This window comes from Tympanuchus pallidicinctus, unplaced genomic scaffold, assembly GCF_026119805.1.
Source record: "Tympanuchus pallidicinctus isolate F22 unplaced genomic scaffold, pur_lepc_1.0 scaffold21, whole genome shotgun sequence".
Lineage (NCBI taxonomy): Eukaryota > Metazoa > Chordata > Aves > Galliformes > Phasianidae > Tympanuchus > Tympanuchus pallidicinctus.
The window spans coordinates 3261044-3288369 of record NW_026294733.1 but is presented as its reverse complement, the minus strand read 5'-3'; the positions used below and the strand labels follow the sequence as shown (position 1 = coordinate 3288369).

Here is a 27326-nt window from a genome sequence, read left to right as displayed (position 1 = left end):
GCACGGCACGGAGCCCCGCGTAGCAATATATATCGAATTTATTTACATTCACGTCCGCCAGACCCCCCCGCCCTGCGGCACCGCTATGTACATAAGGCCAAGTGTAAATACTTGAATGCACTTGATACAGAATTAAAAAAACGGTCTTTACACAACACGGCACGGGGCCCGGGGCCGCCCAGCCCCAAGCGCAGACAGCACGACGGCACCGCACGCACCACGCACACACGGCACCCCGCCCGGCCACCCAGCGCCATGGGGGCACAGGCCAGGGGCTGTGGGGCAGCAGTGGGGCCCAAGGGGCCGGCCAGGGCCCCCACCCTGCCCCACAGAGCCCAGGAACTCAGCACTCGGCTTCGGAAACGGCGAAGAGGGCACTGTCCTGCTTGCCCACCTCGGCCACAGCGGCGGCCAGCTGTGAGAGGTTGCCGTTGGGGAAGTGTCGGGCCTCCCACAGGTTGAGGATCATGGCCGTGGGGCTGGGCTTGGAGGCGTAGAAGCTGACATGGCTGTGGGGAAGAGGGATGGCATTGGGGTGCGGGGATGGGGATGGCCCTGCCGTCAGCTCCACCCTGTTCTCACGGGTATCAGAGTGCAGGATGAGGGCAGATGTCCCTTCCCCATCTCTGAACCCATCCCACCTGTCAAGGTTGAGTTTCTGGGCCAGCGTCCTCCAGTCGGCCCCACGGGCGCACGGCGTGTCCAGGCTGCTGATGATCTTCTGGCGGATGAGGAAGGGGATCTTGAAGGCACTGGGACCCACCAGGGCCGGGGAGCCCACCTCACTGTCAGGGACCAGCCAGTCCGAAAACCTCGTGTCCTGTAAGGGAAGTGCCATAGAATGAGTGCAGCCCAGGCATGCTGGGGGTTCCCCTTGCCACGCACTCACCTTGGCGATGTTGCAGTTGATGGTGAAGCTCTGCCCATCGCCCTCCACCTGCCAGATCCAGATCTTGCAGGCCAGCTCGCAGGTGCTGGGGCTGAGGCGCTCCAGGGTGAAGGTGCAGTGCAGGTAGGGCTGCAGCCCGCTCCAGATGTGGTAGAAAGGGATTTCCTGCAGCAGGACACGGCCGGCGGTCACAGCTCTGGGTACTGCAGCAAGCCCCCTCGTTGCATTCTCCTTACCTGGTAACTGGCAAGCAGCTTGCTCTTCCAGAGGGAGCTGGGCATGTCGTGGATGGAGAGCCGCAGGTTGTGGTAGCTGTCCTTGAAATGCAGTACACGGGGGGTCCCGATCAGCTGCCCTCCCATCTGCTTCTCCAGCTGCATCACCTCCTGCACGCACAGACAGTGTGGGGCAGGGCCCGGGGGGGGGAGGCAGACACCCCCCATCACACCCCAATACCTTCAGCGCGTCCTGCGTGTCGCTGAGGCAGTAGACACGGATGTTGTACTCAAGCGAGGGGCAGGCGGTGGGCGCAAAGAGGACCAGCTTGAGGCGCTTGGAGGCCGCCATGCTGAGCGACTCGCCCACCAGCGCGAAGCGGCCCAGCTGCTCGGTGAAGATGTAGCACGCCTGTGCCTCCAGCTGGCAGTAGTACAGCTCGGTGCGTGGCTCGGCGCCCAGCTGCAGCACGTCCTGCGGCACCGAGACGTGCGATGAGAGCACGGAGACCCCCTCGATCCCCCCTGGCAGGGACCCCCGCCCTGGTGGCTGCTCACCTCCCACGTCCCCTCGCACGACTGCTTCTTCAGCCGCAGGCTCCAGTGCTCAGCGCCCGCCTCCACGCAGTGCCCCATGGCCAGGATGGCGGGACGGGTGAGCAGCACGCCGGGGGGGCCGCAGCTGACGATAGGGCTCAGCAGCGTCTGGCAGCCAGCAAGGGGCAGCCTGGCGGAGGGACATAGGGTTGGGATGGGTTTGGTGTGGTGCACAGCCCTACAGTCTCACCAGCTCCCCGGAAGCCCGGGGAAGGGCACAGGGCTGGTTTGGGCTCAGCGCAGTGGGCAGCCCCGTAACCCCAATCACTTGGCAGACCCAGCACCTACCTCACCTCCTCGTGCTTGTGCAGCGTGAGGTACACCTCGTAGATCTTCCCTCGGGGGATGGCGTCGGGAGGGATCAGCAAGCTGACACCTGTGGGATGGGGATGCTGAGCCCGTTCCTGGAGCCCAGCGGCCCCCCAGTGCCTTCCGTACCTGTGTTGGGGATCATGAGCCGCCCCCCCAGGAAGTTGAAGGTGCCGTAGGCCATGTTGGTGGTGCCGCGGGGCAGCGAGCGGAAATAGCTCTGGGTGGAGAGCCGGGCCATGAAGTCAGCTCCCTCGGCAGCAGGTGAGCTGTGGTGCAGCGTGTGCCGCCCGGCGCCCAGCGGGCTCAGCAGGTGTCCATTGGGGAGCTGGAGCTTGGCAGGGCCATCCTGGCGTGGGCACAGTGAGCCCTGGTAGGTCATGGTGGTAGTGCTGAGGTCGGGCTGGATGGTGAGCAGGTTGTCTGTGGCACAGAGCAGGGCTGTGGGGCTGGGTGCCATTGCGTGGGACATGGGCGCCTCTGAGGGTCCACCTGGGTGGGACCCTATAGGGCACAGAGCCCTGCATCCAGGGTCCTTTGGGATGCAAAGCACTGACTCTATAACACAGCGCCCAGGGGGCACTCGGTCATTTCCCAGAGACTCTATAAGGTACTGAGTGCATTCCCACAGCTCTGGGGACACAAAGCACTGACTCTTTAATTACAGTTCCCATGGGGGACTCCCAGGGGCCAGATGGAGAGCACAGCTCCTACCCAGGGTCTAGAGGTCTGTGACACACTGAAACCCCATCCAGGGCCCAGAGAACCCCCGGGGACTGGAGGACACAGTGTCCCAACAGCAGCTTGAGCACATAGCCCTCACTCACCAGCCTTGCTGGGCTTGATGCTGACGGGCTGGAAGCCAGTGGTGAGGATGGAGGAGTCGGCCACGTCGGCGTCCAGGCCGCCCTTCTTGCGGCAGTACACCAGCACGCCCACCAGCAGCAGCAGCACCAGGCACACGGCCACAGCAATCAGCCCCACGTACAGCGCCAGGTCCTCGGCACCCGGGGCGGCTGTGTGAAGCAGAGCATCAGCACTCCACGAGCACATTGAGGGCCCCCCTTATGCCCTTCCCACGGCACTCACTGGGGCTGCACAGCTCGGAGGTGCAGTTGTGGGTCTCCAGCTCCGGGCCGTGGCACTCCTGACCTCCATTGCGGGGTGCAGGCTCAGAGCACTCGCGGCTCCGCCAGTGTGTGCACTCAGCCCCACACACCGACCACTTGCTCCACTCCGACCAGTCTCCATCCACTGCGGGCACAACGGGCATCAGCCCCTGCCACCATCCCCTGTGCCCCTTCCCTGTGCCAGGGCTGAGATGGATGCGCCCGTGGCGGGCACAGCGGTACCTGGGCAGAGGGTGGTGCAGGCGCTTTTCTGCACATTTTGCCCCTCGCAGAAAGCTCCCCCATTGAGGGGCGTGGGGTTGGTGCAAGTCCGGCTGCGCTTCTGCCAGCCCCTTCCGCAGCTGGTGCTGCAGCCCGACCACTGCGTCCACGTCGACCAGCCACCATTCACTGCGGGAAGAGGAACCCGTTGGCTGGGGGACACCGGGAGACGCCGTGGGAGCATGGTGAGGAGGGAGCAGCAGGGCCGTACCATAGACGGTGATGGCGGCGGAGGCGCTGCGTCGGCGTGCCACGATATTTTTGGCCACGCAGGTGTAGTTGGCAGTGTCGGCCAGGCGGGCTTGGCGCAGCACCAGGCTGTGCTCCGGCGTCACCAAGACGTTGGCGTCCAGCGCCGGGTCCACCAGCTCCTCATTGCGCAGCCACTCCACCTGTGGGGCACAGGGATGTCACCGGGCACAAAGGGGCAGGCAGAGACCCCTGGCGCATCACTGTTGGCTCACCTCAGCGGGAGGGATGCCCTCGGGAGGGCGGCACGGCAGCACAACACCCTGCTCGATGGACACCTCCCTGGCTGTCGGCTCCTGTTCAAAGTTCTTGCGCAGATCTGGGGAGGTCAGAGGTGAGCAGGGAGGGATTCCAGCACCCTGTGCCCTGTCTTCCACGAGGACCCACTGGGGCTGCCCCTGCACTTACAGGCGATGCGCACAAAGGCCTTCTGGCTCTTGGTGGTGCCGGAGGAGCTCCAAGCCACGCACTGGCACCAGTACTCCTCCAGACCAAAGAGCTTCTCCACTTGCTGGCGGGTGATCTCAATGCGCACCTCCATCACGGGCAGCCCTAGGATGGGATGGGGCACATCACCTGGGTCCCCACCCATCTGCAACCCAAGAGCGATGCCGGACGCTCCCCACACCCACAAGTGCTGCTGCTCCGGGGAAGCGGTGCCACCAGCACTCACCAGTGCTGCGGTCAGTGCTGCGCTGCGTGATGTGGTCACCCTGGTGCACCCACTCCCCATTGCACTTGAAGTAGATCTGTGTGGCGGGGGTGGCGCGGCAGGCCAGGCTCACTGCCTTGTTCTTCACGATGTAGACATCGTCAGGCTCCAGCAGGAAGTGGGGCAGCAAATCGGGGGACGCACCCGACGCAGGGCTGGCCACCGTCACACTCTGCTGGGCGCCTATGGGGACACGGGGGATCAGCCACCTCCAGGGACACCAACGGCCCCATGTCCTGCAGCTGCCCCCCCCCGCCATGCCACCAGTCCCCCCCTCCACATCTGTCGGCGAAAGGAGCAGCACGGTGGCTGTGCCCACTGAACCCACACCGATCCCTCATGTCTGCACTTAGCGCTAATGAAAAGCAAATGGAGTGTGACCAATAAGGGACATTGCTCACTCCCCTAGGGCACAGCACAGTGCCCGCTGCTCCCATCCCCCTGAACATCACCAGGGCCGCATCCTGCCCACTGCATCCTACCCAGTGGGAGCCATGGGGTGCACGCCCCACTCCCATGCCATGAGGTATGGTGGCTTCCGGGAGCGGGCACATATATGGTACATGGGGACTGGTGGTGTCCCCAATGTCCCAAGGGGGGGAGATGGCATCTCTGATGGTGTCAGGCATCCCCTCAGCATACCTGGGGCTGTGGGAGCCACACACGAGGACACCACAGGGATGGTGACACTGGGGACAGGGCACGTGTCACGGCCTGGAGGTGCCCGTGTCCCCAGCCCCACTCAGGCACCCGCTGCAGAGAGAGTTAATAAAACAGGGCCCTAAATAAGCATTTGATTAACAAACGATAAAATAGCGATTGTGTCACCGAATGAAGCTGTAATTGCTGCTGCTAATTGGCTGGTTAGGATTTAATAAGCAATTAAATGGGATGGAATGCGCAGTAATTAAGTGCTTTCGTTTGGCACCCGCCCGCTGCCCCCCATGCACCCACCGTGCCCCCACTCATCACATAGGGCACAGGGGCACCTGCCCACTCACACAGCGGGGACATGGGGGGCACTGGGGACACGGGCATCCCTCGGGTCCTGGCTGAGCCGTCGGGGGGCGGTCAGCACACACTGCTCCCCCCGGACAGGCAGGGTCTCTCCACAGCAGGGAGCCGTGCTGAGCACTCCCAGCTGCTATGCCCACCGGGACGGGCAAGGTGCAGCAGCTCATTTACACGGGGAAGATGAACGGCCACCATAACGCGCCAGTTATTACCCCATCAGCACTTTTACAATGTCACTAGCAATTAATTTAATTAAAACCCCTGTCCGGGATAGACAGGCATTTCATATTTCACTGCTTTAATGACCCCTCCAGCCACAGCCTGGGGTTGGCCTGGGGGTCATGGTGCGGACGTGGGCTGCAGTCCCCCCCCGGCAGTGTGGCCACGTGTGCCAGCAGTGGCACAGGGCCCTGCGGTCCCCACATCTTTATCCCATGGGCACCCCTTACACCTCTCACCAATGCACCCCGGGGCTGTGCTGGGCAGAAGGGCTATCCAGTGCCAAATATGGATGAAATCACTGCTTTGCCTCCGCACAGCAATCAAGCTGCCGGGCTGCGGCTGGCATGACGGCAAATGGGTGAGCAGAGCTCTGGAGAGCTGCCTTTCATCACCCGCAGAATGGGGCCAGAGAGCTCTGAGGTGGGTGTTTGTCCATCTCAGCTGTGTGGAGGGACGTGGGAGGCGGCATCCCAGGAGCCGCCCCAGCCACCCCCGCAACAGGGCGCCTGGTGGGCAGGGTGAGAGCAGGGGCAGCAAACTGCAGGGATGGGCACTGAGTGCAATGCAGCACATGGAGCTCCTGGGGGGGAAACACCATCCTGTCACTGACACCAGCAGGGCAGTGCCACAGCACAGTGATGGCACCGAGGGGCTTCAGTGGGGCTGCAGCCATGAGGCAGGGCAGCCACGGTGTGGATGCTGCATGCAGCACGTGCACCCCAAGTTTCACAGGCACCCCAAGCAGCCCTGGCTCTTCCTGCACCTCGGGCACCCTGAGAACAGCCATCCCAAATACCTTCAGGGCACCCCATGCACCAGTGATGTCCCACACACTGTGAGCACCCCCATGTGCCACGAGCACCCTGAGCACCACACATGTCTCACAGACCCCGGGCAGCCCCCACTGCAGACACACCAAGCACCACAGACACCCCACGTGTGAGCAGGGCTCCCACACTGCGCGCTCGGCCTCGCGCTCACCTGCTGCTGCGTCACCATGGAAACAGGAGAGATGCTCATGTCACCTTGGCAAGCGGAGCCACCTAACTTCGGGGAGGATGGGGGACGGGGATGGGGGGCTCTGGGTCCCGCTCCCCTCCAGCCCCCCCCCTGCAGTGCAGGGAGCACGGCCCCGAGCAGCCGCCGTCTCAGCAGCAGAGCGGGTAATTGGGACGGCAGCTTGATAAATCATCGCCAGTAAACCTAGTGCATTAGGCAGGGCTTTATTATCAATTATCCCCCACCCACGTGGGCTAACGAGCACACCGGCAGCCTAATGAAGGGGCGGCATGCCTGGGCCTGGACACGGGACCTCAAGGTTCCGCAGGGCCGGGTGCTCCCTGTGCCAACAGGGGGGATGTGAGCACCCCTTCACCCAGCACCCTGGCTGCCACCCTGCAAACACAGCTGCTGTGTGGGGACACGGGAAGGTCAGCGTGCTCTTGGCAAGGACGGGCTGCCCATGGGTGACTGCAGCAGTGCCACCAGCCCCATGACACCCCTGTCCCCAACACAAAGCTTCGTGCCATCCCCATACCCAACGCACACTCCCCCCGTCCCCACAGTGGGGTGGGGACCCGGCTGCCAGCCTTTGCCCCCTCCAGCTGTGCCCCCCCGGGGATCTCTCCACATCACTGTAGGCTCTGCAGCCGGCAAATTAAATCCCCAGCTGGAGCCCCATAAATCGCGCCCCGCGCCAGGCCTGGCACTCCATTAAAATGAAAGATATCCTCACACTTTGCAGGCGCCCAGCCTGCACCCCGGCAGCAGGTAATTAAAGCGATAATTGCCGCTGATTGCACCCGCCTAAACGAGGGGAAGGAGGGTGGCCGGGGGGCAGAGGACGCTGTGCTAAAGGGTGCCAGCATGGCTTGGCGATGGGGTCCCCTTGGGCAGGGGCTGAAGTGGCAGCGCCAATCCTGACCGGGAACAAAGCCAGTGGGGTCGGACGCCAACGCCGGGCAGGACTGTGCCCTACAGGTGCCAGCCAGCCCTGCAGCCACGTCCTGCAGCGCTGCAGGAGGGGATCACAGTGTGCCCAGCTCCTGGCAAGCGTGTGGCAGCGTCTGGGAGCTGATTAAGCGTGTGGTTGTTATGAATGAATTAGTCAGGCGGGTTTGCATGACAATGGAACTGCCTAATTACGGATTTTAGCTGATAACGCTCTCCCCATTACATGCAATTAGCATGTGCCAGTGTGGGCACAGCTCTGCAGGCTGCACCCTCGCACCGCCAACGCCGCCCAAAGTGTGCCCACGCCACAGGCACACTACAGCATCTCAACCGCTGCACTATGGCACCCGCTGAGCTCTGCTCCTGGGTGCCTCCCTGGCCCCAATCCCCCTGCAGGCTGTGTGCCATGCCGTGCCAGCCCCACAAGCAGCAATGGGAGCACTGTGTGAGGAGAGGGTGCCAGCTTGATGTGGTGCCTGGGGACTGCCCTAGCCCCATGCTGGCACCAGGCTGTGCTGGGGATGGAACTCGACCTGGGTGAGCTGAGCGGCTTTTCTGGCTCTCCTTTAACTGACAGTGAAGAGCAAAGCACGCTCTGTCCCCGCTGGGAGGAGCGTCAAGGTCACCCTCAGCCCTGGGTCCCTGGTTGCAGCGGGAGGGGAACTGGGTGGTTGGACACACATGGCCCTGGTGCCAGGTCTGGCTTCATCCCACCCACAGATTCTTGCCCACAAAGCAGTGACCTGCAGCCCCAGCATGCCACAGCCCTGGGGCTGGGAGGGAAGGGGCTGGGACCTGAGAACACCCCTAGGATGCGGAAGGGATCTCCATGTGCCCTATCTGCAAGGCAGCACACAGCCTGCGGGAGCAGCCACGTTGCCAACAGCCAGGGCAGGGCAAGCACTGAGGGTGGGATGTGCGCTATGCGGTCCCCATGCTGACACCCCCCAGGCTGACACCTGAGTGGCCCCAGGTGGAACAGCAGCCATGGCCCAGCTCCAAGCATCACCGCCAGCACCCCGTCCCCTCCCACCAGCACCTGCCAGGCTCCTCCAGGTTTGATGTAGTGCCAGCCCCGTGTGGCACCCAGCCAGAACAAACAGCCCTGGGCAGGTTGCGTCTGCCACGCTCGTGCTGACAGCTGGCATGGCAGCTTCCCAGCTGCCCCACGAGCACCAGCACTGCCCTGCTGCCTGCCCTGCTGCTGGGCCCTTTGTGGGATGCAGTGAGCTGGGGGGGTCAGGCTGTATTCCGGAGATCCCTGGAATGGGGATGCCGAGAAGAAAGGAAAGGATTCTCAGGCATTGATGGGAAGGATTCTGCCTCTGTCCGTGCCCACCCGTCGGAGCAGCGGCTGGGCAGTGCAGCCCCAGCACCTCAGTGCTGGCTCTGCCCTGCTGCCCATGGATGAGCCCCAGCCCATGTAGCTGCTCATGCCCTTCCCTGTGGGCACCGGGAGCAGAGCGAGGTTTGAGAACGGTTCTCCGTGTCTGCAGGCAGGGCCCCGGCGCAGGCACCTGGGTACCCAAATCCCCCAGCATCTCTGGGAACGGGAAGGGTTGTCACGCCTTGCCGGACTAGAGGGGTGCCCAAAGCGCCGAGGCCCAGCCCACCGTGCAGAGCACCGGACACGCAGGTGGCTGGGCTCCGTCGCGCCGCGGCCGGCTGTGAGCTGCCTGCCAAGCGAACGATGCTGACGGGTGAGCTCCCGCAACGCGCTACCCGGCACCGCTGCTGTCACCGCCACCCCCCGGCTGCCCGGGTCTGCCACTGCACACCCAGCACGAGGCGCAGCCACCGTCCCAGCACCTCCTCTGTCCTCCATGTGGGTCACTGCGGCCCCGCAGTGCCATGAGGACGGCCGTGCTCCATGCCCAGCTGGGTGCTGGTGCCGCGGCACCCTGCGTATGCGGTGCTCTGCACCCAAAGTGGCTGCAGCCGGGGGGCAGCGTGCCACCCGCTGTGCCAGCTCTGCAGCATCCCTTTGAGGATGGGGCCATGCGGGGAGCCCTGGGTGCGGGGTGCCCGCCTAGGAAGGACGTTTGCGGGGAGCAGGAGGCTGTAACCCCCCCCCCATAGTGCGGGATGCGTACCCAACTCATCCCAGCCGGGTGCCGCCGCGCCTGCTCTGCGCGTCGATTCCAGGCGAGGGGACGTCTGTGGTGGTGGCAGCGGGGGGTGATGGCCGAGACCCCAGGCTGCAGAGGGACCCCCTACCCCGTGCACCCCCTCCCGCAGAGCTCACGTCCAGCTCGGGCGCAGCTCCCCTCCCCCCAGCTCGGTCCTTTGTCTGCAGCCGCCACTTTCAGGCTAACGTGACACCTGCCAGGAGCCGCCACCACCGGCACCTCCCTCCCGCTCCGCAGCCCCCGGCCCGCCGTCGCTGGGGGGGTAGAGGAGGGTGAGCCGGCACAGCATCTCCCGTCCGTGCGTGCGGCACACAGGGGACAGCCGGGCTGCAGCGACAGCCACACAGCTGCACGGACCCCACGCCGCGGCCACCCAGACTCAGTCCCCATGGTGAGGATAACCCCGTCCCCCGCGTCAAGCCCGCTGCTCGGACGGCGACGGGGACCGCACGCACTGGGTGAGGACCGGCGCAAGTAGCAGCGCCGTTTGGGACACTCAACGACCCACGGAAGAGAGAGGCCGTGGGGCAAGGGGACACGCGTGTACGCGTGGCGGCAGCGCCAGGCTCGGGGCACCGCGTGGCGGAAGATGTCCCGTTACTCCGCACCGGGGGCACTGGGCAGAGCGTACCGAGAGCAGCCCCCCGCCGGGCCCCCACCCGCCGCCCTCCCGGTGCCGCTCTCCCGGGTGACCTTGCCGAGCAGGGACTCACCGGCGGCGGCCAGCAGGGCAGCGGCGAGCAGGGAAACGAGCGCTCCCGGTGCTGCAGCGGCGGCGGCGGAGGGGGCCCGGCGGCGGCGCGGTCGCGCACCCATGGCGCGCCCCGCGGAGCGCTGCGCGGGGCGGCGCGGGGCGAGCGAGCAGGCGGCCCTCAGCGGGCCATGGTGCCTCCGGCCCCGGCCCCGGCCCCGGCGCTGCTGCCGCCCGCGCCGCGCCGCCCCGCGCCGCTCCGCCCGACGCCGCCAATGCGGGGCGGCCGAGCGCGGACCCGCCCGCGGGAGGGACGGCGCAACAGCTGGGCGCGCCCCCGCCGCCGAGCGGGCACGGCCGCCCCCGCCCCGGCACGGCACGGCACGGCACCCCGCTCCCGCCCCGCGCGCCGCCCTCCGGCACCGCACTGCCTACCCCGCGCACGCACCGGCGGGCCGCTCCCCTCCCCGAGCAGCCCCACGCGTGGCACAGCTCTGCACGCCCCCCTCCGGCGCGGTACCCGGACCCGGTGTGCCTCCCGCGGTGCCCACAGAAGTGGGGCTACTGGTGACCTGTGCCACCCGCTGGCAGCCACACACTGCCGTGGGTACCATTCAGCGCCCCGCTGCGGGGGGCTGCCCTTCCTGCCCCTCTTCGTGGGCCTCATCCAGGGGAGAGGATTTATTGGGGTGCTCAAGCTGACATCGACCCCCATGGGAATCAGAGCCCACAGCTGCTAAGCTGCTTCTGTCCCCACTGCGGCCCCTGATTCCAGGGCCGGGACCAGGGCAAGGGGCAGCGAGGCAGCAGCTCCGAGTATGGTGTGGAGGTAATTTCATTAGCAGCTTCAGGAGCAATTAACAACTGTTCTGATGCCTTCGAGAGCTGCAGTAGCTACTAAGGCAGCGCACGTCTCCATTTGTCCTGCACAACACTGGCAGTGTGGGGCAGAGCCGCACAACCCCGGCTGGGTCAGAGAGGGAAGACCCACTCAAACCTCCCACAGTTAAACCCCCCATCTTTGAGGTCTCCCTTGCTGATAGAGTCATTTGCATGGGCAGGGATGGGGCACGTGGGGCAGCACCCCGGGGTGCTCCCAGTCCTCCATCCTACACTTCAGACCGCAGCACATCCACACACGATGGGTTTGGTGGAGAGGACCTTCAGCCCCATCTCCATGCCTGGCAGGAGCCTGGCACAGCAATAAGCCCACTTCTTTGGGCTGGCTCATTATCACTAATGGCATTCGCATGGAAACAGGATGTTTTCGCTCCTTGAGGCTCCATCTGCTCCTGCTGCAGTCACCACACACACGTGAGCTCCAGGGGGCTGCCATGGGAACTGGGATCCCACCGCATCCCCAATAGGTGAGATCCCATTGCAGCGTGGGGATCCTGGCCCTGATCCTGGACCCATCGGTGTGGTGTGGGGCAGGGAAGCAGGGCTGGCTCTGCCCCATTGGCATGGTGATGGTGCTGCATGCGTGCCACGCTGGCGCTGGGCTCTGCCACACGTGTCCTTGTCACTCTCAATGTCCCTCCTGCGCCGTGGCCCAGTGTGGCAGAGCTGTCACTGGGGAAGCGGCTGGGCGCGCTGATGAGTTAATAGACACTAATTAATACAGATTGGGGAGATCACTTTCAATTCTGATCGCTCTCCCTCTTGCTGTGGGGAAGCCAAGGAGGTGGACAGGCTGAATCCAGCCCCGCTGCCCTGCCACACCTTGGGGACAGCACCGTGTCCCCTTGGCTGTCCTCATAGCAGCCCATGCAGTGAGCTCAGTGCCCAGCGCCTGGGCAGCAGGACGGGTGTCCCACAGCCACCGCACCCTGGGGAAATGCTGGAAGCACTGGCCCCCCTGGGTACCGTAAATGGATTATTACTTGGAGTAATTAAGACGGAATTAAAAATTAATTCTTTTCTCCAGCGTGCCACGGTGGTGGCTGAGCTGTGTGCTGCAGCCTAAGTGCCAGGGCTGGTGCCCAGGAGCAGCTGCGTTGGGGCAAAGTGCCACCCGGGTGCTGATGGCATCGCACTGGGTGTCTCCAAGGGACACGGCTGCATCCCTGGGGACGTCACCAGCCGTCACCACGTGCTGTGTGGCCAAGGTGCAGCCCTGCCCGTGACCTGGGCGAGGCCAACACCGAGGCTCCCCGCACTGCCTTGAAATGCTGAAATATATCTATGCCTGAGCTCATGTATAATGGATCGCCCTCACGCTTCCTCCCCATCCATTCGTGGTATTTAAGGAACTGGAATATTAAACACCATTGTATTAACGAAACTGCTGCCTGCCTCTAATTGAGTTACAGAGAGAGAGGAGTGCTGACAAACAAACAGCTCGCAGTGCGTGGCTCTGGTGAGCAGGACGTGGCTGTGGTGCTGCGTGGCACGGGGCGCAGAGCACAGAGCACAGCACGGCACAGCACGGCACGGCGTGGGATATCCCGGCCCTGTCCCACGTGATGGGGATGCTGGAATGCAGATCCGGGAGTCTGAGCTCATCCCATCCACACGAGGAACAGGAAGATTATGAAAATGAAAAGTAAATAAATATGGATGTTGAGGACCTAATTCTGGTAAGAGGATTTTCAAAATTAGCCATTTGCAGGAGCAGATTAACTGCGTCCAATGCTGGGTGCAGGGAGGGCCCTATGAAGGCATGGCACACCAGGCCCACCCACCCCACACAGCCCACGGAAGCGCTCGCTGCTTTTGCAGGAGATGGATTTGTTGTGCTGGAAAACAGCTGGCCGTGACACGAGCCCAGGCACGGTGCTGGTGCCACCATTCCCAGCCACTATGGGTCCTGGGGACACTGTGACACAGCGCCGGGAACCACCTGGGCTGGGATGGAGGGGATGGGGGAGAGGGGCAGCGGGCAGCAAAACCTCCAGGTTGTGCACAACCCCACACCCCACAGCCAGTGGGTGCTCTGCCCAGAGCGGGTGCTGTACATGGGGCTGGGGGCACGTCCCTCACAGCCGGCGGCACCAGGAGGCTGCCAGGGCTGGCAGAGGTTCTCTGCATCCTCCGTCTCGGATTTTCTATCCAGGCAGCCAAGCAGAAATCTCATTACAGCCCAGCACAAAGGCAGCGTCCCCGAGCGTGGCTAGGAGCTGGCGTGGGCACGGCCATGAGCGTGTGACGGAGCGCAGGAGGGGGTTTTAGTCTTCCCCCCCCCAAACACCCTGCAGTGCCCCCACAGCCCTGCAGGGCTCCGCGCCCAGCTGCCCCAGGACCCCAGAGCCCCCGCCCCGACCCACTCGCGCTATGGGGTCGGGAACGTGCCTGATGGGTGCTGATCCCAAGGCTGGGTGCAGCCACCCTTCTGTCCACAGCTCCCGCAGCAGCAACAAAGGCAATTAATTAGTGGGGCGGTCAGAGAGCTGCCGGCAGAGCGCTCGGAAATCGATGGATCCATTGACTTCTTGGGAAATCCCAGCTCTCCCAGTGGGTGCAGCGCTGGGCTGGGTGAGGGGGGGGGGGGGGGGCACAGGCTGCAGTGACAGCAGCCCCATACTGAGGGACAGCAGGGGGCACACAGGACAGACACACGTGGCACTGCCAGCAGCCCTGTTCCCTGTGCCGTGCAGTGAGGACACGGCTGTGCTAATGGAGGCCCCCCCCTTCCCAAGCTGTTCAGTTGCATCTGTGTCACAGGGAGATGCGAGCTGCAACCTTCGAGGGGGTGGCACTAGTGGAGGGGATGAGGCTGTGCCACGGGTAGCATCCCATTGTGCCCCAAGGCATGGGCTGCATGCATGCCATGCTGTAGGCACTGCACCCGGTGGGGATGGGGTACACCGAGGTCATCACATGGGGACAGCAGAGCAAACCCCAAAGGCCCCATGGCAATAAGGACACGGGTCAGAGCGGAAGGACAACTTCTGCAGCCCTGTGAAGTACCACAGCAATTCCTGCAGGCCCCCCGGCCACGTGGCTGCTGTCCCTGTCCCCATACAACCCACCCTCTCCCCCCACCCACCTCTGCCAAGTGGGGAAGTGCCAGCCTGTCCCTGCGGGGAAGGAGAGTGCTCAGCCGTGTTGCAGGAGCGAGGCTGCCACCGTCATGCAGATGAGAAGTGACAGTGAGGGACCCTTCTCAGGTACAGGTTCCCTGCAGCACAGGGCACTAGACTGCTGTCCCCCTCTGCCCCTCCTCCGCCCCTGGCACTGGGGATAGTCCTGCAAGCACTTAACTCTTTCCCTGCCATGCAGGCCCCTCTGTGCCCATCCCTCCATGCAAACTACCCTATGCAAACACCACCGGTCATGCCCTGATGTGCAAACTCTGCCTTGAAACCCTGGGATGGGGTGTGGGGGTGCAGTCCCTGCCCCCTGCTGCGTGTGGGAGCATTAACAGGGAGGGTCCATAGGCCCCTCTCTTCCTCCTCCCACACTTCCTTCCATCTCTAGGGAGGTTGTCATGGGAACAGTGTATTGTTGGTACCCCTCACCATGGGTACCCCTTGCCACGTGCCTTGCTGCTCAGCCTGCACCCACACCAGGACGGGATGGGCAATAGGGGTGAAGGTCCCCCACAGGGACTCCAGAGATAACGTGGAGCTACTGGCCATGCCCCCAGTCCAAACCCTCCAGAAGCACAGAGCATCGCTGCAGTCCCTGGAGCAAGGAGATGGGTGCTGGCTGCATCCTGACCCTCATCCTCAACCCCAGCCCTGCAGCTTCCCTTGTCCTCTCTGCATCTCCAGCTCCACTGCACCCTCCCCCCACCATCCTCAGCCCTGCTACCATCTGCCTCTCCATTTTGATCAGTATTAATTTTTAATTATGATTATTGACAGGGCATCCAGTGCAGCTGGCTCAAGGGACAGCTGCTTGGTGTGATGCTGCCCGGAGGGGCAGCCTCAGCAATGCTGCTCTCTCCAGGTCGCCCTTGGCCAGCCCTGTATCCATGTGGTGAGTCCCCAAGTGCCTCCTCACCTTGCCGTGCTCCCCCCCCCCCAGTGATTTGGGGTGCAGGAGCTAAGGATGGGGCCCATTACACCCCCAAAGGGTGGGCACCAGATGTGGACCTCAAAGGCAGAGCTGGTAGCAGCCCATGAAGCCGTGGAGAGTGATGGCTCCTATAACTTTCCCAGTCAAATGGAGCCCTGCTTCAGCTGCACGCAAATGGTAATAAACCACAGCAGCTTGCAGCAGCCTACTGCCCACCTGGGTACCCTCAGCCTCCCTCCTGCTGAGATGCAATAGGAGCACCCCAAGGGCACAGCTCCCACTCACCCATGGTCCCCATGTGGACGGTCCCCTCGCTGCCCCCAGCACAGGGGCGAGGGAACGGCGGCGTGGCCTGCAGGACAAGGGCGAGAGAGGTCTGGCAGAATGGGCAGCAGGCGCTGGGGCTCAGCCCCATAGCAAGGGGAGTTGCAGGGCTGCCGCGCTGTGTAGAGAGGCGGCATCCCCCATCCCGCACTCCTTCACGCTGCCCTTGCTGGGGCCACAAAGGGCCATTAACGCCGCGTGAGATGGAGCTCAGCACCCGCAGATCCCCCCCCCCCCCCCCCCGCCGCTTCATCCCCCCTCCGCCCCACTGCCAGCCACGGGCAGGCGGCACCACCGCGTGGTTCGGAGCTGGCACTGCAGCCCCTGAAACCGGCCCCGGCTTCGCGGTCTACAAGCCTACGGCCGCCTCCCCCCTGCTGGGAAACAACCCGAGAGCGGGTGGTGACACGGGGACAGCCCCCAACAGCAGCCCGCCCCGCACCCCCGCACAACGCCAGCACACACGGAGCCCGCTGAGCTGCAGCCATTCATTGCGGGGTCGGGCAGCGGGGTCCCGCTCCCCCCGTGCTCACACAATAAATTTGTTCTTGGTGAGGGAGCCGCTCTTGGTGGCCGTGTCCGCGTGCGCCTGGTACCCGATGGCCACCTTCTGCGACAGCCCCAGGTGCTCCTTATAGACGCGCCTGTGGGAAGAAGGGGGGGCTGCAGAACGGGGAGCATCGCCCACTCAGTCCAACTCCCGCCTCCCCACCACCAGTCCCTGCTCCGTAGAGGAGAATGAGCTCAAGGCAAAGCCCCGGGAACAGCCCCACCACCACAGGTCGGCCCCACCAGGAACCGCCCCGCCCCGCATTACCCGATGTGGGTGACCCCCTCCCGGTTCTCCGCCTCCCGGGTCCAGATGGCGATCTTGTCCCCCTTGGCACGGATGTTGATGACGGCCCCGCACACCTCATCGCTGTACTCATCGAACATCTCCCCGATGAGGCACAGGAGCTGCAGGGAGGAGAAGGATCCCAGGCTGGGCTCAGGACAGCAGCAGGGGGATGGCGCTGCCCCGGCCCGGTACGCACAGTCTCCAGCCAGAAGCGGTCCAACTCTGTATGCCTCTGCTGCTTGGCGAGGGTGATGAGCCAGCGCCCACCACGCTTGTTCTGGCTGTCCTCCCACATGGGCTCGATGCCGTCCTGGGACAGAGAAGGAATGCTCACAACGGCCAGAGCCAGCTTGGGGCACAGGGGTGGGGTCCAAGCAGCACCCTGTGCCTCATGGTACTGGGGTGCAGGGCTGCTATACCTTGAAGAGGGAATAGTCACAGCCCGACGTCAGCTTGCTGGCCAGCTGGATGTGGGTGTACAGCCTGCAGCAGAGACATATGGAGAGCAATGAGAGGAGGTGCCCCACAGACACCCAAATCCCCAGACCCCAAAACTCCTAGAGCTGGGATGGCACTCACGCCCAGAAGTCCTCCACCGTGCTGAACTTGGTGACCAGGCGTAGGTTGGCCTGCCACATCTTGCTCTTGTCATTCTTGAAGAACCACAGGGCCCACCTGAAGGACAACAGGGCTGTCAGCTAGGCTGGACCCCTCCCCAGACAACCATCTGGTGCTGGGATGCTTCCCACAGCCAGGACCACATACCTGTTGTGCAGTGGGTGCTTGCCCAGGCTCTCTGCCACCTGCAGCTCCTGCTGCTGAGCCCTGCGCCTGCGCCGCTCCTCCTGTCTTCTCTGGGGAAACAGCACAGCCACCCCAAGGGGCGCAGCCCCACAAGTCAAAGCTGCCAAGTGCCCACTGCCCACCCCAGTCCCATAGAAACTATGGGATCAAGGAAACACCCACCTGCTCCCCTGAAGCCATCCCAACCAGCACAGCCCTCTTCTCACCCTGTGCTTTTAAGGGCTCTCAGCTGGGCGGGATAAGTGCCCTGCTGCAGCTGGGGAGAGGGTGTGGAGGCTGTAGGGAGGGGGCAGGGCAGGGTCAGGAAGTAGGGATGTAGTGGGACAGGATGGGACCAGAATTTGTTGATGGGGTTGGGGGAGTAGCATGGCAGAGGGATGGGCTGGAATGTGAGACAAGGATGGCATGGAGTGGGAACAGGGTGCAGTGGGGCAAGGGATGGGATCAGGAGTAAGGAAACAGTAGGGAGAGGCTGGGTCTGTGCTGAACTGTGCTAAAAGCTGCTGTGTCAAACTGCACCATGCCATGAGGAGGTGAGCTGTGCTGAGCTGTATCAAACCAAGCCATGACACACAATGCCAAATCTTGCTAAGCTGCGCCAAACCTTGATGAAATGTGCCAAGCCAGACTGTGCCAAGTTGTGCTGAGCCATGCCAAGCCATGCCAAGCTGTGCCAAGCCAAACCATGCCTAATGGTGCCATGCAGTACTGAGCTGGGTCGAGCCATGCCAAACTGTGCTGAACTGTGCCAAACCATGCCAAAATGTGTAGAACTGAGATGTGCTGAACTGTGTCAAGCCAAGCCGTGCCAAAGCATGCTGAGCATGAGGAGCTGTGCTGAAATCTGCCAAGCTGTGCCAGACCATGCCAAGACATGCTGAAATGTGCAGAACTGTGCCATGTCAAACCGTGCTGAGCTAAGCCATGCTGAACCAAGCCAAGTGGGCCAAGGCAAACCATGCCAAATCATGCCGAGCCATGCCAAAATGTGCAGAACTATAAAGTGCCAAACTGTACCAAGCTGTGCTGTGCCGTGCTAAGGTGCACCAAGGTATGACAAACTGCTCTGAGATTTGCCAAGCCCAGTCTAGCCATGCCAAAGCATGCCAGATTGTCCTAAACTGTGCAGAGCTATGCCAAAATGTGCAGAGCTGAGCCATGCAGAACCAACCTGTGGTTCTGCACAATCTGTGCCTAACTGTGCTGAGTCATACTGAGCCGAGCTGTATTTAAATGTACAGTTCCAAGCTGTGCTGAGCAGTGTCAAGCTTAGCCATGCCAAACCACCCCAAGCTGAGCAGTGCTAAACCACACCAAGCCATGCCATACTGTGTGGAGCCATATCCAACAGTGCCGAGCCGTGCTGCAGCATGCCAGGCTGAGCTGAGCCATGTTGATCCAAATCGTGCCCAGCTGTGTCAAGCTGTGCCAAACTGTGCCCAGCTGTGCTGCGCCATGCTGAACCATGCTGAGCCAGACTGCACTGAGCCATGCAGTACCAAGCTGTGCCAAGACATGCTGAAAGGTGCCAAATCACGCCAAACTGTACCATGGCTTCACCTTAGCCACAGTCAGCCATAATGAGCTGTGCTGAGCTGTGCCAAGCTGTGCTGTACTGTGCTGAGCCAGAATGCGCTGAGCCATGCAGAAATGTGCCCAAATGTGTCAAACTGTGCCAAGCTGAGCCATGATGAACCGTGCCAAAACATGCCAAGCTGTGTCAAGCCAAGCCGTGCTGAAGCATGCTGAGCTTGAGGAGCTGTGCTGAAATCTGCAAAGTGTGCAGTATGCTTTACGAGCTGTGCCAAAGCATTGCAAAGCAGGCTGAACTGTGCTGAGCCGAGCCGTGCCATGCCAAACGTTTTCAAATTGCACAGAGCCATGCTGTGCCAAACCATGCCAAACCACGCTGAGCCAAACTGAGCCTTGTCAAGATGTGCCGAGGCAACACGAGCCATTCCATGCCATGCCGTACTGTGCTGGGCCAGGCTGAGTCACGCTGAGCCGTGTGGAGCTGAGCCAAGCTACGATTTGCCAAAACGTGTTGTTCTGAACTACTCCGAGCAAAGCCATGCCAAGATCGGGCAGAGCCGTGCTTGGCCACCCTTGTACCTCACCACACGGGGGCAGTACATCCCCGTGCACGGTCCGGTTCGGCCCGGTCCGACTCGGTTCGGCACGGCTCAGCGCGGAACGGCACGACGCGGTTGGGCTCGGTTCGGCACGGCTCGGCACTGCTCGGCTTGGCACGGTTCAGCACGGTTCGGCACGTCACGGTTCAGCCGTGCACGGTGCCCAGCACGGCTCAGCTCGCACGGCGCGGTCCCCCCCGCGCATCACGGCGCATCACGGCGCAGCGCAGCGCAGCGCAGCGCAACGCGGCTCCGGCACAGCCGCACTGAGCCCGCCCCGCCGCAGCCCGGCCCGGCTCGGCCCGGCCCGCGCCGCGCCCCGCCCGTCCCCGTGTGCCCGCGTGCCCGTGTGCCCGCCATCGAGCCAGGTCGGGCAGCGCGGCGGGAGCGGGGCGGTGCGGGGTCGGGGGCGGCGGTGCGGGGCGGGGCGGCTATCGAGGGCGCGGGGATGCGCGAGGCGGGCGGGCGCCGGGCCGGGGTGAAGCCGTGCGGCCTCTCCCCGCAGAGCCGCCATGGAGGTGTTCATGAAGGGCTTGTCCAAGGCCAAAGAGGGGGTGGTCGCCGCCGCCGAGAAGACCAAGCAGGGGGTGGCTGAGGCCGCCGAGAAGACCAAGGAAGGGGTCCTCTATGTCGGTAAGGGCCGACCCGGCCTGCGTGTCTCCCCCCTCCCGTCCTTGCAACCTCCCGCATTTGCCCTTGCATCCTCCCGCCCATCCCCCTGCTGTCCCCACCAGTCCCCCTACCCCCGGCTCTCGCTCCCCGCCCCCGGCGGCACCGGCGAGCTCCGTCCGCAGCGCTCTGCCCGCGGGGATGGGGCGGAGGGGTTGCAGAGGAGTGGGACCCCGCGGCTGGGACCCCCGCGGCTCTACGCCGAGGACGCTCCGGGACTCAGAGCGGAGGCGCCGCGGGGCTGCGGCGATGCTCGGGCACCGCTTGCGGGGAGCTTCGGTGGGATGCGCTGAGATGTGCCCGGCTTGGAGCGGAAATGCCGGGGATCCGTTTGTCCCTCCCGGGAGAATTCGTGCCCCGGAGTACACACGGGTGAATGGTGCAGCCGGGCTGCGGCTTCGGGCTGCTGGGAACTGGGTGCTGCTTCATCCCACTGGGAGAGGGGTGCAGCGGTGCCGAGCGGGGCTCGCCGTGCCCGGGGCGCTGCCCAAGGCGGGGGTCCCGCGGTGCCCGGGGGTCCCGTCCCGCAGAAGAGCTGTCCGCATCTCCGGGCCGCCCCGTGCAGCAGCGCGCCTCGTGCATCCGGCAGCCCTCCCGAGCCCTCCCGTGGGGGGAATCGGGGGCTGCTCAGCGCGGGGCGCACTGATCCACGTCTCTCTCTGTTTCTACCCCCAGGGAGCAAAACCCAAGGCGTGGTGCAAGGCGTCACCTCAGGTACGGTCCTTTCTGCCCCCGCAAGAGCAGCCGTGCTAACCGGGTCGGGGCTAAGCGAGGGGCTGATGTCACCCGGCTAAAGCCACTTACATAACGGGGCCCGCAACACAGGATTTGCGGCGCCGCCCGCACTCCGTGCCCAGCTGCAGAGCCGCGGCCCCGGGCACGGAGGGGGGGCGGGGGATGGGAGCCCGGTCCTGCGCCTGACTAGCCATCAGCCCCCCCCGGCCCCTCTCCCTGGCTCGGGGGACACTGACACGCACCCCCGGCTCCCGCAGTGGCCGAGAAGGCGAAGGAACAGGCGTCCCAGCTGGGCGAAGCGGCGTTCTCGGGCGCCGGCAACATCGCGGCGGCCACGGGGCTGGTGAAGAAGGAGGAATTCCCCGCGGACCTGAAGGTGATTCCCCCCCTCCCCGCACGCCGCTGCACCGCCCTCCTCTCTGCGGGGACCCCCCGGTGGCACCCGGCGCGCTGCCGGAGGGTCCCCATCTGAGCGTCCCCGGGGCCGGGGCGGCGGGACGGAGGGTCCCCCGCGTGGCTGCTGCGTGCGCGGCTGCTGCGGACGTGTGCGTGCGTGGATCCCCGCATGGCGGCGCGGGGCCGGTGGGGGGCATCGCCGCGTTGCGCCGCGAGGTGACCTGACAGCTGCGGGAGCGCCGGGACGGGAGGGGCGGCGGGCTCCTCTCGCTTCCAGCTTAGCCCAAAATAGCAGCAGCTGAAGAAATGAGGCCACGGCACGCACCGCCGCCTCGCGGGGGGACCGGCCGTCCTCCTCCAGCCGCTCTGCCCGGCCCTGGGGAGGAGTTATCCGCCCCTCCCCGCCCGGGATGCGGGATGCTCCGGCACCTCGAGGGGGGCTGAAGGCGCCAGCACGCGTCACCCGCCTGGGGATGAGCATTGCGGGGATGCGCACTTCCACAGTCGCTTTCCTGTCCCTTCCCAGCTTTGTGTGCTGCTGTGAGCACCGGGTGCCCTGCCAGCACCCCCACTTCGCCCCGTATCATTCCGTCCTGGCTCTATCCCACCCCGTGTGGGCGTGTGCCTGGTCCCTGCCAGGTCCCCCGGGTAACTCCCTCCCCGGAAGGGTGACGTTCGAGGGATGCATGCGTGGAACTGACCACCCGCTTCACCCCCAGGCCGAGGAGGTGGCCCAGGAGGCTGTGGAAGAGCCGCTGGTTGAGCCGCTGCTGGAGCCGGAGGGGGAGAGCTACGAGGAGTCCCCACAGGTGAGGGGAAAGGATGGCACTGCAGGGATGCGAGCTGTGCTCAGCGCCTGGTGGCATCGCTGTGGGGAGAGGAGCCAGGAGCCTGCCAGCTCTACAGCACCCGGAGCCGGGAGCCTGGAGGTCAGGCAGGTGTGGTTGGAGGAACTGTCCCAGCTGAGCCTTCTCACTACTCTTTCTTTTCCCATCTCGCAGGAGGAATACCAGGAATACGAGCCAGAGGCATAATGGAACCCTGTCCTTGCCTCTTCCACCAGCAGCACAACGAACCGCCGGTAGCCCCCTGCTCCTCCCCTGCTGGCCCCGGCCAGCGCCTACGTGCCGGGGAGGAGCAGGGTTGCCCCTGCCCCGTTCGCTCACAAGTTCTTCCTCCAGTTCCGTTCCAAGGGACCGTGTCCATGTCTCCGTACCGTGTCTAGCAGTGAGAACCCGCTGTGTCCGAGCCCTGCAGCCTCAGCGTGTGCCCAAGCCGTGGGCGCTGCCCGCAGGGGCTGCTGTGTGTGCGTGTGTGCGTGTGTCCGTGGTGCCCGGGCTTACAGCTCTGCCTCCCTCCCAGCGCCGTAAGCCCCGGCTGCGTCCCGGTGCGTCTGTGTGTGTACAAAGCATGTTTACCTGCGCGCGGGCTGCTGTACATTTTGCTTGCATGCGTGTCCCTGAGGTTCTGCTCTGGTCATCGTGGAACTGTTTTTGGTTTTGTTTTCTTTTTCTTTTTTAATATATCTATCTCTATCTATGGGTGGACGGGTCTTTTGCCTTTGTGAGCCCTCGGTATCCGAGCCCGCTCCCCAGCCTGCTGGGTGGAGACGGTGCCTGCACCCTCCCCGAGGTCCTGTAGTGCTGACGCTGTGTTGTGACGTGGCATGGATATCCCCCCACCCTCGTTGCTGGATGTGCAATACGAGTGCAGCTGCCAGTGACACAGCTGCCACCGTGTCCATGAATAAAGCCAACTCTTGTCTGTAGCCCCCTGGTGCTGGTTGTGGGATCCCTTGGTCTGTTCCCTGCTTTAGTGGTTTGTGCAGGTTTGGGGGAGAAAGAGTGCGGGTCTGGGGCGGGCTGTGAGAGCAGGTCCTCGTGGAGACCAAACTCTCCTGCCTGCTTATTGCTGTTGGGGCAGCAGACAGCACACTCTGGCTGAGCTGGGGATGCAGGCAGTGTCCCTGTGCCACCTGTCTGCATGAGTCTGCAGCCTGCGGGCAAAAGGAGGGGACCCTCTGGGACCAAGGACCCTGTGGCAGAAGGAGGATGGACACAGTCCTGGCCTCGAGCCCTGGTTCTCTCCCAGCTCTGCCCCTGTTGCTGCCAGCTGACACAGGCTGTGCTAACAAAGGGGGCTCAGGTGCTGAGCACAGTGTTCTTCCTGCAGGCTCACACCTGCCCAGAGCAGCAGGATGTGCTGCTGAATGTGAGGTGCCTCCTAAAGGTGAGCCCTGATCTTTATGCTAGAAACACAGAGCAAAGGGGAACCTCTCCTCTGCCATCTCTACCTTCCTACGCTGCCCCGTTCCCCTTGGAGCACGGAGGGCATGGCAGTTACGTGTGTCTCCCAGCTGCAATGTGACCACCATGAGGGTCCCAACCCAATCTGGGTCCCCAACCAGCCTGCAGCCCCTTGGTGGCAGCACAGAGTACAGAGGTTGTGCAGAGCCTTCCCCCACTGTTCTCCCTTGCCAAATTTACTGGTGAACTGTAGCTTGCAGTAGTCAGCACGGATACACAACAGGTTTGCTGATGCTTGCAAATCCCTGGCTCTGCTTCCTGTGTCTGCAGCAGCACCTGCAGCACCCACTGGGCACAGCTGGACACATCATTAAAAGGTGCGAGACAGGGCTCTCCCTAACACTAGCTGGGCTGGCTCCCTAAGCAGAGCTGGGAGTGCAGCTTTCAGAGTGGAAGTGGATGTGGGCAGTGGCTGAAAGCGTGACAGACTCTGCAGGTTGGTGTGGGAGGCTGATAGCACCCCCTGAGCCAGCTGGGCTGTGTCCCCAGAGCCAGGCTGGGACTACTACAGGACCAGCCTCTGGCACACTCAACTGGCCTGGGAGCACTGCACTGAGTCTGCAAGAGAAACACAGCCCCACATGCCCTGTCCCAGCCTTGGCCCCACTCCAAGCTCACGCACGGCAGTGTGACACTGCAAACATCAGCTGTCCCACAGACTGCCCTTGCTGGATGAGCAGGGCCACTGTGCTAGGAGCACTTATAGCCACATGGGCCTACAACTCAGGCAATGGGACAGAAGGGATTATACCACAGTAGGCTTTGTCAAAGCACTGCTCCAGGCCATGCTGCAATGTCTGCAGGAGGCAGTAGCTGGACTGCTGCTCGAGGTGAGGCAGCTATAGCTAATATATAATAATGTGGTTCAGGTTCTTCAGCCACTGGAAGAAGGATACAGTCACCCCACTTGCATTCACACAGATGTCCTGCCACGGGCAGTACACGCTCTAGATTTGCTGCTTACAATAACCCTGAGACCCACGACAAATCTGGGGGTCTCCTCAACAGCCTTGGGCCATGCCTGCCCTCAGGGACAGTCCTGAGGTTGCTTGGAAAGCTAAATCCTAGAACTGCAGTGTCCCTGACAGAACACCAGCTGCTGTGGTGTTCCATGCAATGTGATGTGGTTTGCTGTGGCCTATAAGCAACTGCAGGACATACTGATGACGGCTGCAAGCCCTGTAGTCTGCCACTGCCTAAAACTGGGAGGGTACAGAAGGGAAAGCAGCAAGCTGAGCTCCTAGGATTCACTCAGGAGCTGGAGTAAGTTAGGAAACAACTGAGACAGCACCATAATGTTGCTTGCTGTCAGAGCCTAGCAGAGCCAGGCTGGATTCACATCAGTGCAGCTGACAACACCATGAGGCCTAAAGAGGCACGAGCCTGCCATCTCCCTGTGTGTTTGGGGATGGACTTACTGGATGACAAGCATATCTCTTCACGAGAATATGTCATGTGCTTCTGGGGTAGTGGGGCTGTTGGTGGCTTCGACAATGATTGGAGAGCTCAAGCAGAGCAGACAGGAAAAGAAGAAATGAAAGAAGAAACCAGAGACAGGCTCATTCCCTGCTGCCATTATCCTCTCATCAGGTCACTCCTAGGGGCAAGGGTCTGAGTGCTTGCCTCCTCACCAGAGCTGTTGGGGGCAGCAGATGCTCAGACCTCATATTTTGCACAGAATGATTAATGGCTCAGGCTGCAAAAGACCTTGGCTGTGTCAGAGTCCCAGGTTCCAGCATGCCCTGTCCCTTAAGCTCCCTAGAGCTTTCAGCAAAGGGTAGAATCTTGTTCCCTGCTTTGTTCACTCTTATCTGCAGTCCCCAGTTTCCAGTGTCAGACAACACAGAGACTCCCAGTACATTCAAGGATGTCGTGCTCTCTGCCCTAAGGAGAGGATCTGGTAAAAGAAAGACTGAAGATGCCAGAAGAGCCAGCCAAGGTCCGTGGTCCTCGCTTCTGTCAGTAAAGGGAAAGGCTTGGGCTCTCCTCTTCCCCTCAGTTACGTGACCTGCCACCTCTTCCTCACTTTCTGTTCCTCTGGCACAGTGAGTGAGTTGTCAGTGAAGTGATGAGATGCCTCCTCGGGTTGTGGAGTGCCCAGAGTGAAGTTATAGCTGGGCTGCTCTCACTTGCACACAGTGGTGCAGGTCCCCAGATGGCACTGGGCCTGCTCTGAGCACCTGGTATGGTGCACAGCAGTCTGTGCCTTTGCTTGTACCAATCATCGCCCTGTGCTGAGAAAACAGGCTGGGCTCAACTCACCTTCTCATAGTCTTCTAGCTCCTTGGGGTTGATCCCACTGGGGTTGTAAATGGCTTAATCTATCTGTCTCCCCAGCACAGATACAGTAGACTCCAAAGTGGTGCAGGTACAATATGTGCACCCCAACATTGCCAAAGCCCTGCAGCAACAGGGAGCAGGCATGGCTCTGGGGAGAGGGAAGTCATGGGGACAAACTGGAAACTGAACCCTCTGGTGACAAACCGCCTCCTAAGAACTTAAACTGTGATATAGAAGTAGGAACTCTGATCTAGCAGCCCCCGGTGAAAGTTTTGGCTCAGTGCAGGCTAGGAGCTGTCAGGACAGAGGCTGCCTTGGCGAGTTACAGGATCATGAAAAGCAGACCCTGTAGACAGGGGCTTCCAGCTCAGCCTGTTTTCATCACCTCCAGTGCTCCTGGATGTGCTGTTCCAAGCACAGCACACTGTTCAGCTTCTGAGAGCTGATCTCAATAGGAAACAGATGCAGCGAAAAACAGCCCATTGTGCAGCACCTAGGCACAATCTGAGCAGCCCTCCAGCACCTCACAATGACGGGTGCTGAGGCACCAGCATGAACAAGGGCCATAGTGGTAGCATGGTTCTTGTTATGGGAACAAATGATTTTGTATTGTCTGCCCCAAAGTGCTCTCTAGCTTGCTGCAGCTTTAAAAGCAGTGCTGTTTCCTAAGACACAAAAACCTCCAAACAAGCAAAATGTTACACACAAGTAGCCAAGGACTCCATCTTTCTCATCCTCTGCCACATCAGCCATCAGGGGGATACAGGGGAAGGGCAGAAATGACAAAGGCAAGATGGTGAGCAGCAGCCTCAGTCCAAAGCCTCCTTCTGCACAGCAGGGAGCTGTGATGAGGAGTGAGTGTTCTGAGGAAAGCACCCCCCGCCAGCTCCTGGTGCTGGACTCAGATGAGACTTCAGTTTCATGGCTTTCAGTTTTTTTCCACCTCCAAAGAGCAGTGAGCTCAGCAGGATATGCAGTTGGCTAAGCTGCAGGCATCACGGGTGGTGAACAGCAAGCGTTTGGACAGCAGTGGCTGGCAGAGAGCAGCAGCTGCTAGAGTTGCAGCAGGGGGAAGCACTTCCCTGCAGCTGTCAGCAAGCCTTGGCTGCAGGGGAGGGAAGGGCCCGAAAGCAGAGGGGAAGCCCCTCTGAGCTCCCAGCCAGCTGCCTCTAGGTAGTGCTTGTCTGGGCACCCCAACAGAGGGGGGCTGCACCCACAGTCAGGATCTTTGCAGTGGGTGATGTGGTGTGGAGGTGCCAGCTCTCTCTGCCAGTCCAGCAGAGCTCAGCATCCTACCACTTGCTCTCTGCTAATGCACACACCAGTGTCAGTCACAGCTTCCATTTTATGTGTGTTTTACACCGGATAGCTGCAAAGAACATTGGAAATGTCTGCACAGTGTGAACAGTGCTGCACCCCTGAACTTCTGTATGCACCATATCTGAAACGTGGCTCACAGGAGTGCCAGCTGCTACAAGTTCCTCTGCTGAAAACCTTACAGAGGTTTTA

General features: G+C 62.5%; 3 protein-coding genes across 3 annotated transcripts; 1 reads left to right on the top strand and 2 right to left on the bottom strand.

Annotated features, from left to right (window-relative positions):
• Positions 1-20: 20 nt before the first annotated feature.
• Positions 21-10496, bottom strand: UNC5A (unc-5 netrin receptor A). The gene is made up of 16 exons (XM_052685133.1): positions 10394-10496; positions 4324-4545; positions 4059-4202; positions 3866-3969; positions 3613-3793; positions 3363-3530; positions 3100-3264; positions 2838-3026; positions 2140-2433; positions 1990-2077; positions 1663-1831; positions 1346-1579; positions 1126-1275; positions 890-1054; positions 642-820; positions 21-509 (listed from the first exon to the last, which is right to left on the bottom strand). The coding sequence occupies exons 1-16, from the start codon at positions 10494-10496 to the stop codon at positions 344-346; spliced, it is 2721 nt and encodes a 906-aa protein (XP_052541093.1). The 3' UTR covers positions 21-343.
• A 5451-nt stretch (positions 10497-15947) lies between these two features.
• Positions 15948-17442, bottom strand: EIF4E1B (eukaryotic translation initiation factor 4E family member 1B; the record flags this gene model as incomplete). The annotated part of the gene is made up of 6 exons (XM_052684450.1): positions 15948-16301; positions 16475-16614; positions 16692-16805; positions 16915-16978; positions 17075-17170; positions 17261-17442. Coding segments are annotated over 6 exons (711 nt in total), but the record flags the coding sequence as incomplete, so codon positions are not given.
• A 2260-nt stretch (positions 17443-19702) lies between these two features.
• Positions 19703-22999, top strand: SNCB (synuclein beta). Its single transcript, XM_052685148.1, has 6 exons — positions 19703-19799; positions 19937-20064; positions 20776-20814; positions 21093-21211; positions 21951-22040; positions 22233-22999. Exons 2-6 carry the CDS (start codon positions 19944-19946, stop codon positions 22263-22265), a joined length of 402 nt encoding a protein of 133 aa, XP_052541108.1. The 5' UTR covers positions 19703-19799; positions 19937-19943; the 3' UTR covers positions 22266-22999.
• The last annotated feature ends 4327 nt before the right edge of the window (positions 23000-27326 follow it).

Excerpts from the sequence above, each read along its gene's own strand:
- UNC5A (XM_052685133.1), bottom strand. The coding sequence starts at position 10,496 with ATGGGTGCGCGACCGCGCCGCCGCCGGGCCCCCTCCGCCGCCGCCGCT. Across the intron at positions 3,970-4,058 it reads GGCCTTTGTGCGCATCGCCT|ATCTGCGCAAGAACTTTGAA; the intron begins GTAAGTGCAGGG and ends TGACCTCCCCAG. Across the intron at positions 3,265-3,362 it reads CTGCACCACCCTCTGCCCAG|TGGATGGAGACTGGTCGGAG; the intron begins GTACCGCTGTGC and ends TTGTGCCCGCAG.
- SNCB (XM_052685148.1), top strand. The coding sequence starts at position 19,944 with ATGGAGGTGTTCATGAAGGGCTTGTCCAAGGCCAAAGAGGGGGTGGTC. Across the intron at positions 20,065-20,775 it reads GGAAGGGGTCCTCTATGTCG|GGAGCAAAACCCAAGGCGTG; the intron begins GTAAGGGCCGAC and ends TTCTACCCCCAG. Across the intron at positions 21,212-21,950 it reads AATTCCCCGCGGACCTGAAG|GCCGAGGAGGTGGCCCAGGA; the intron begins GTGATTCCCCCC and ends CTTCACCCCCAG.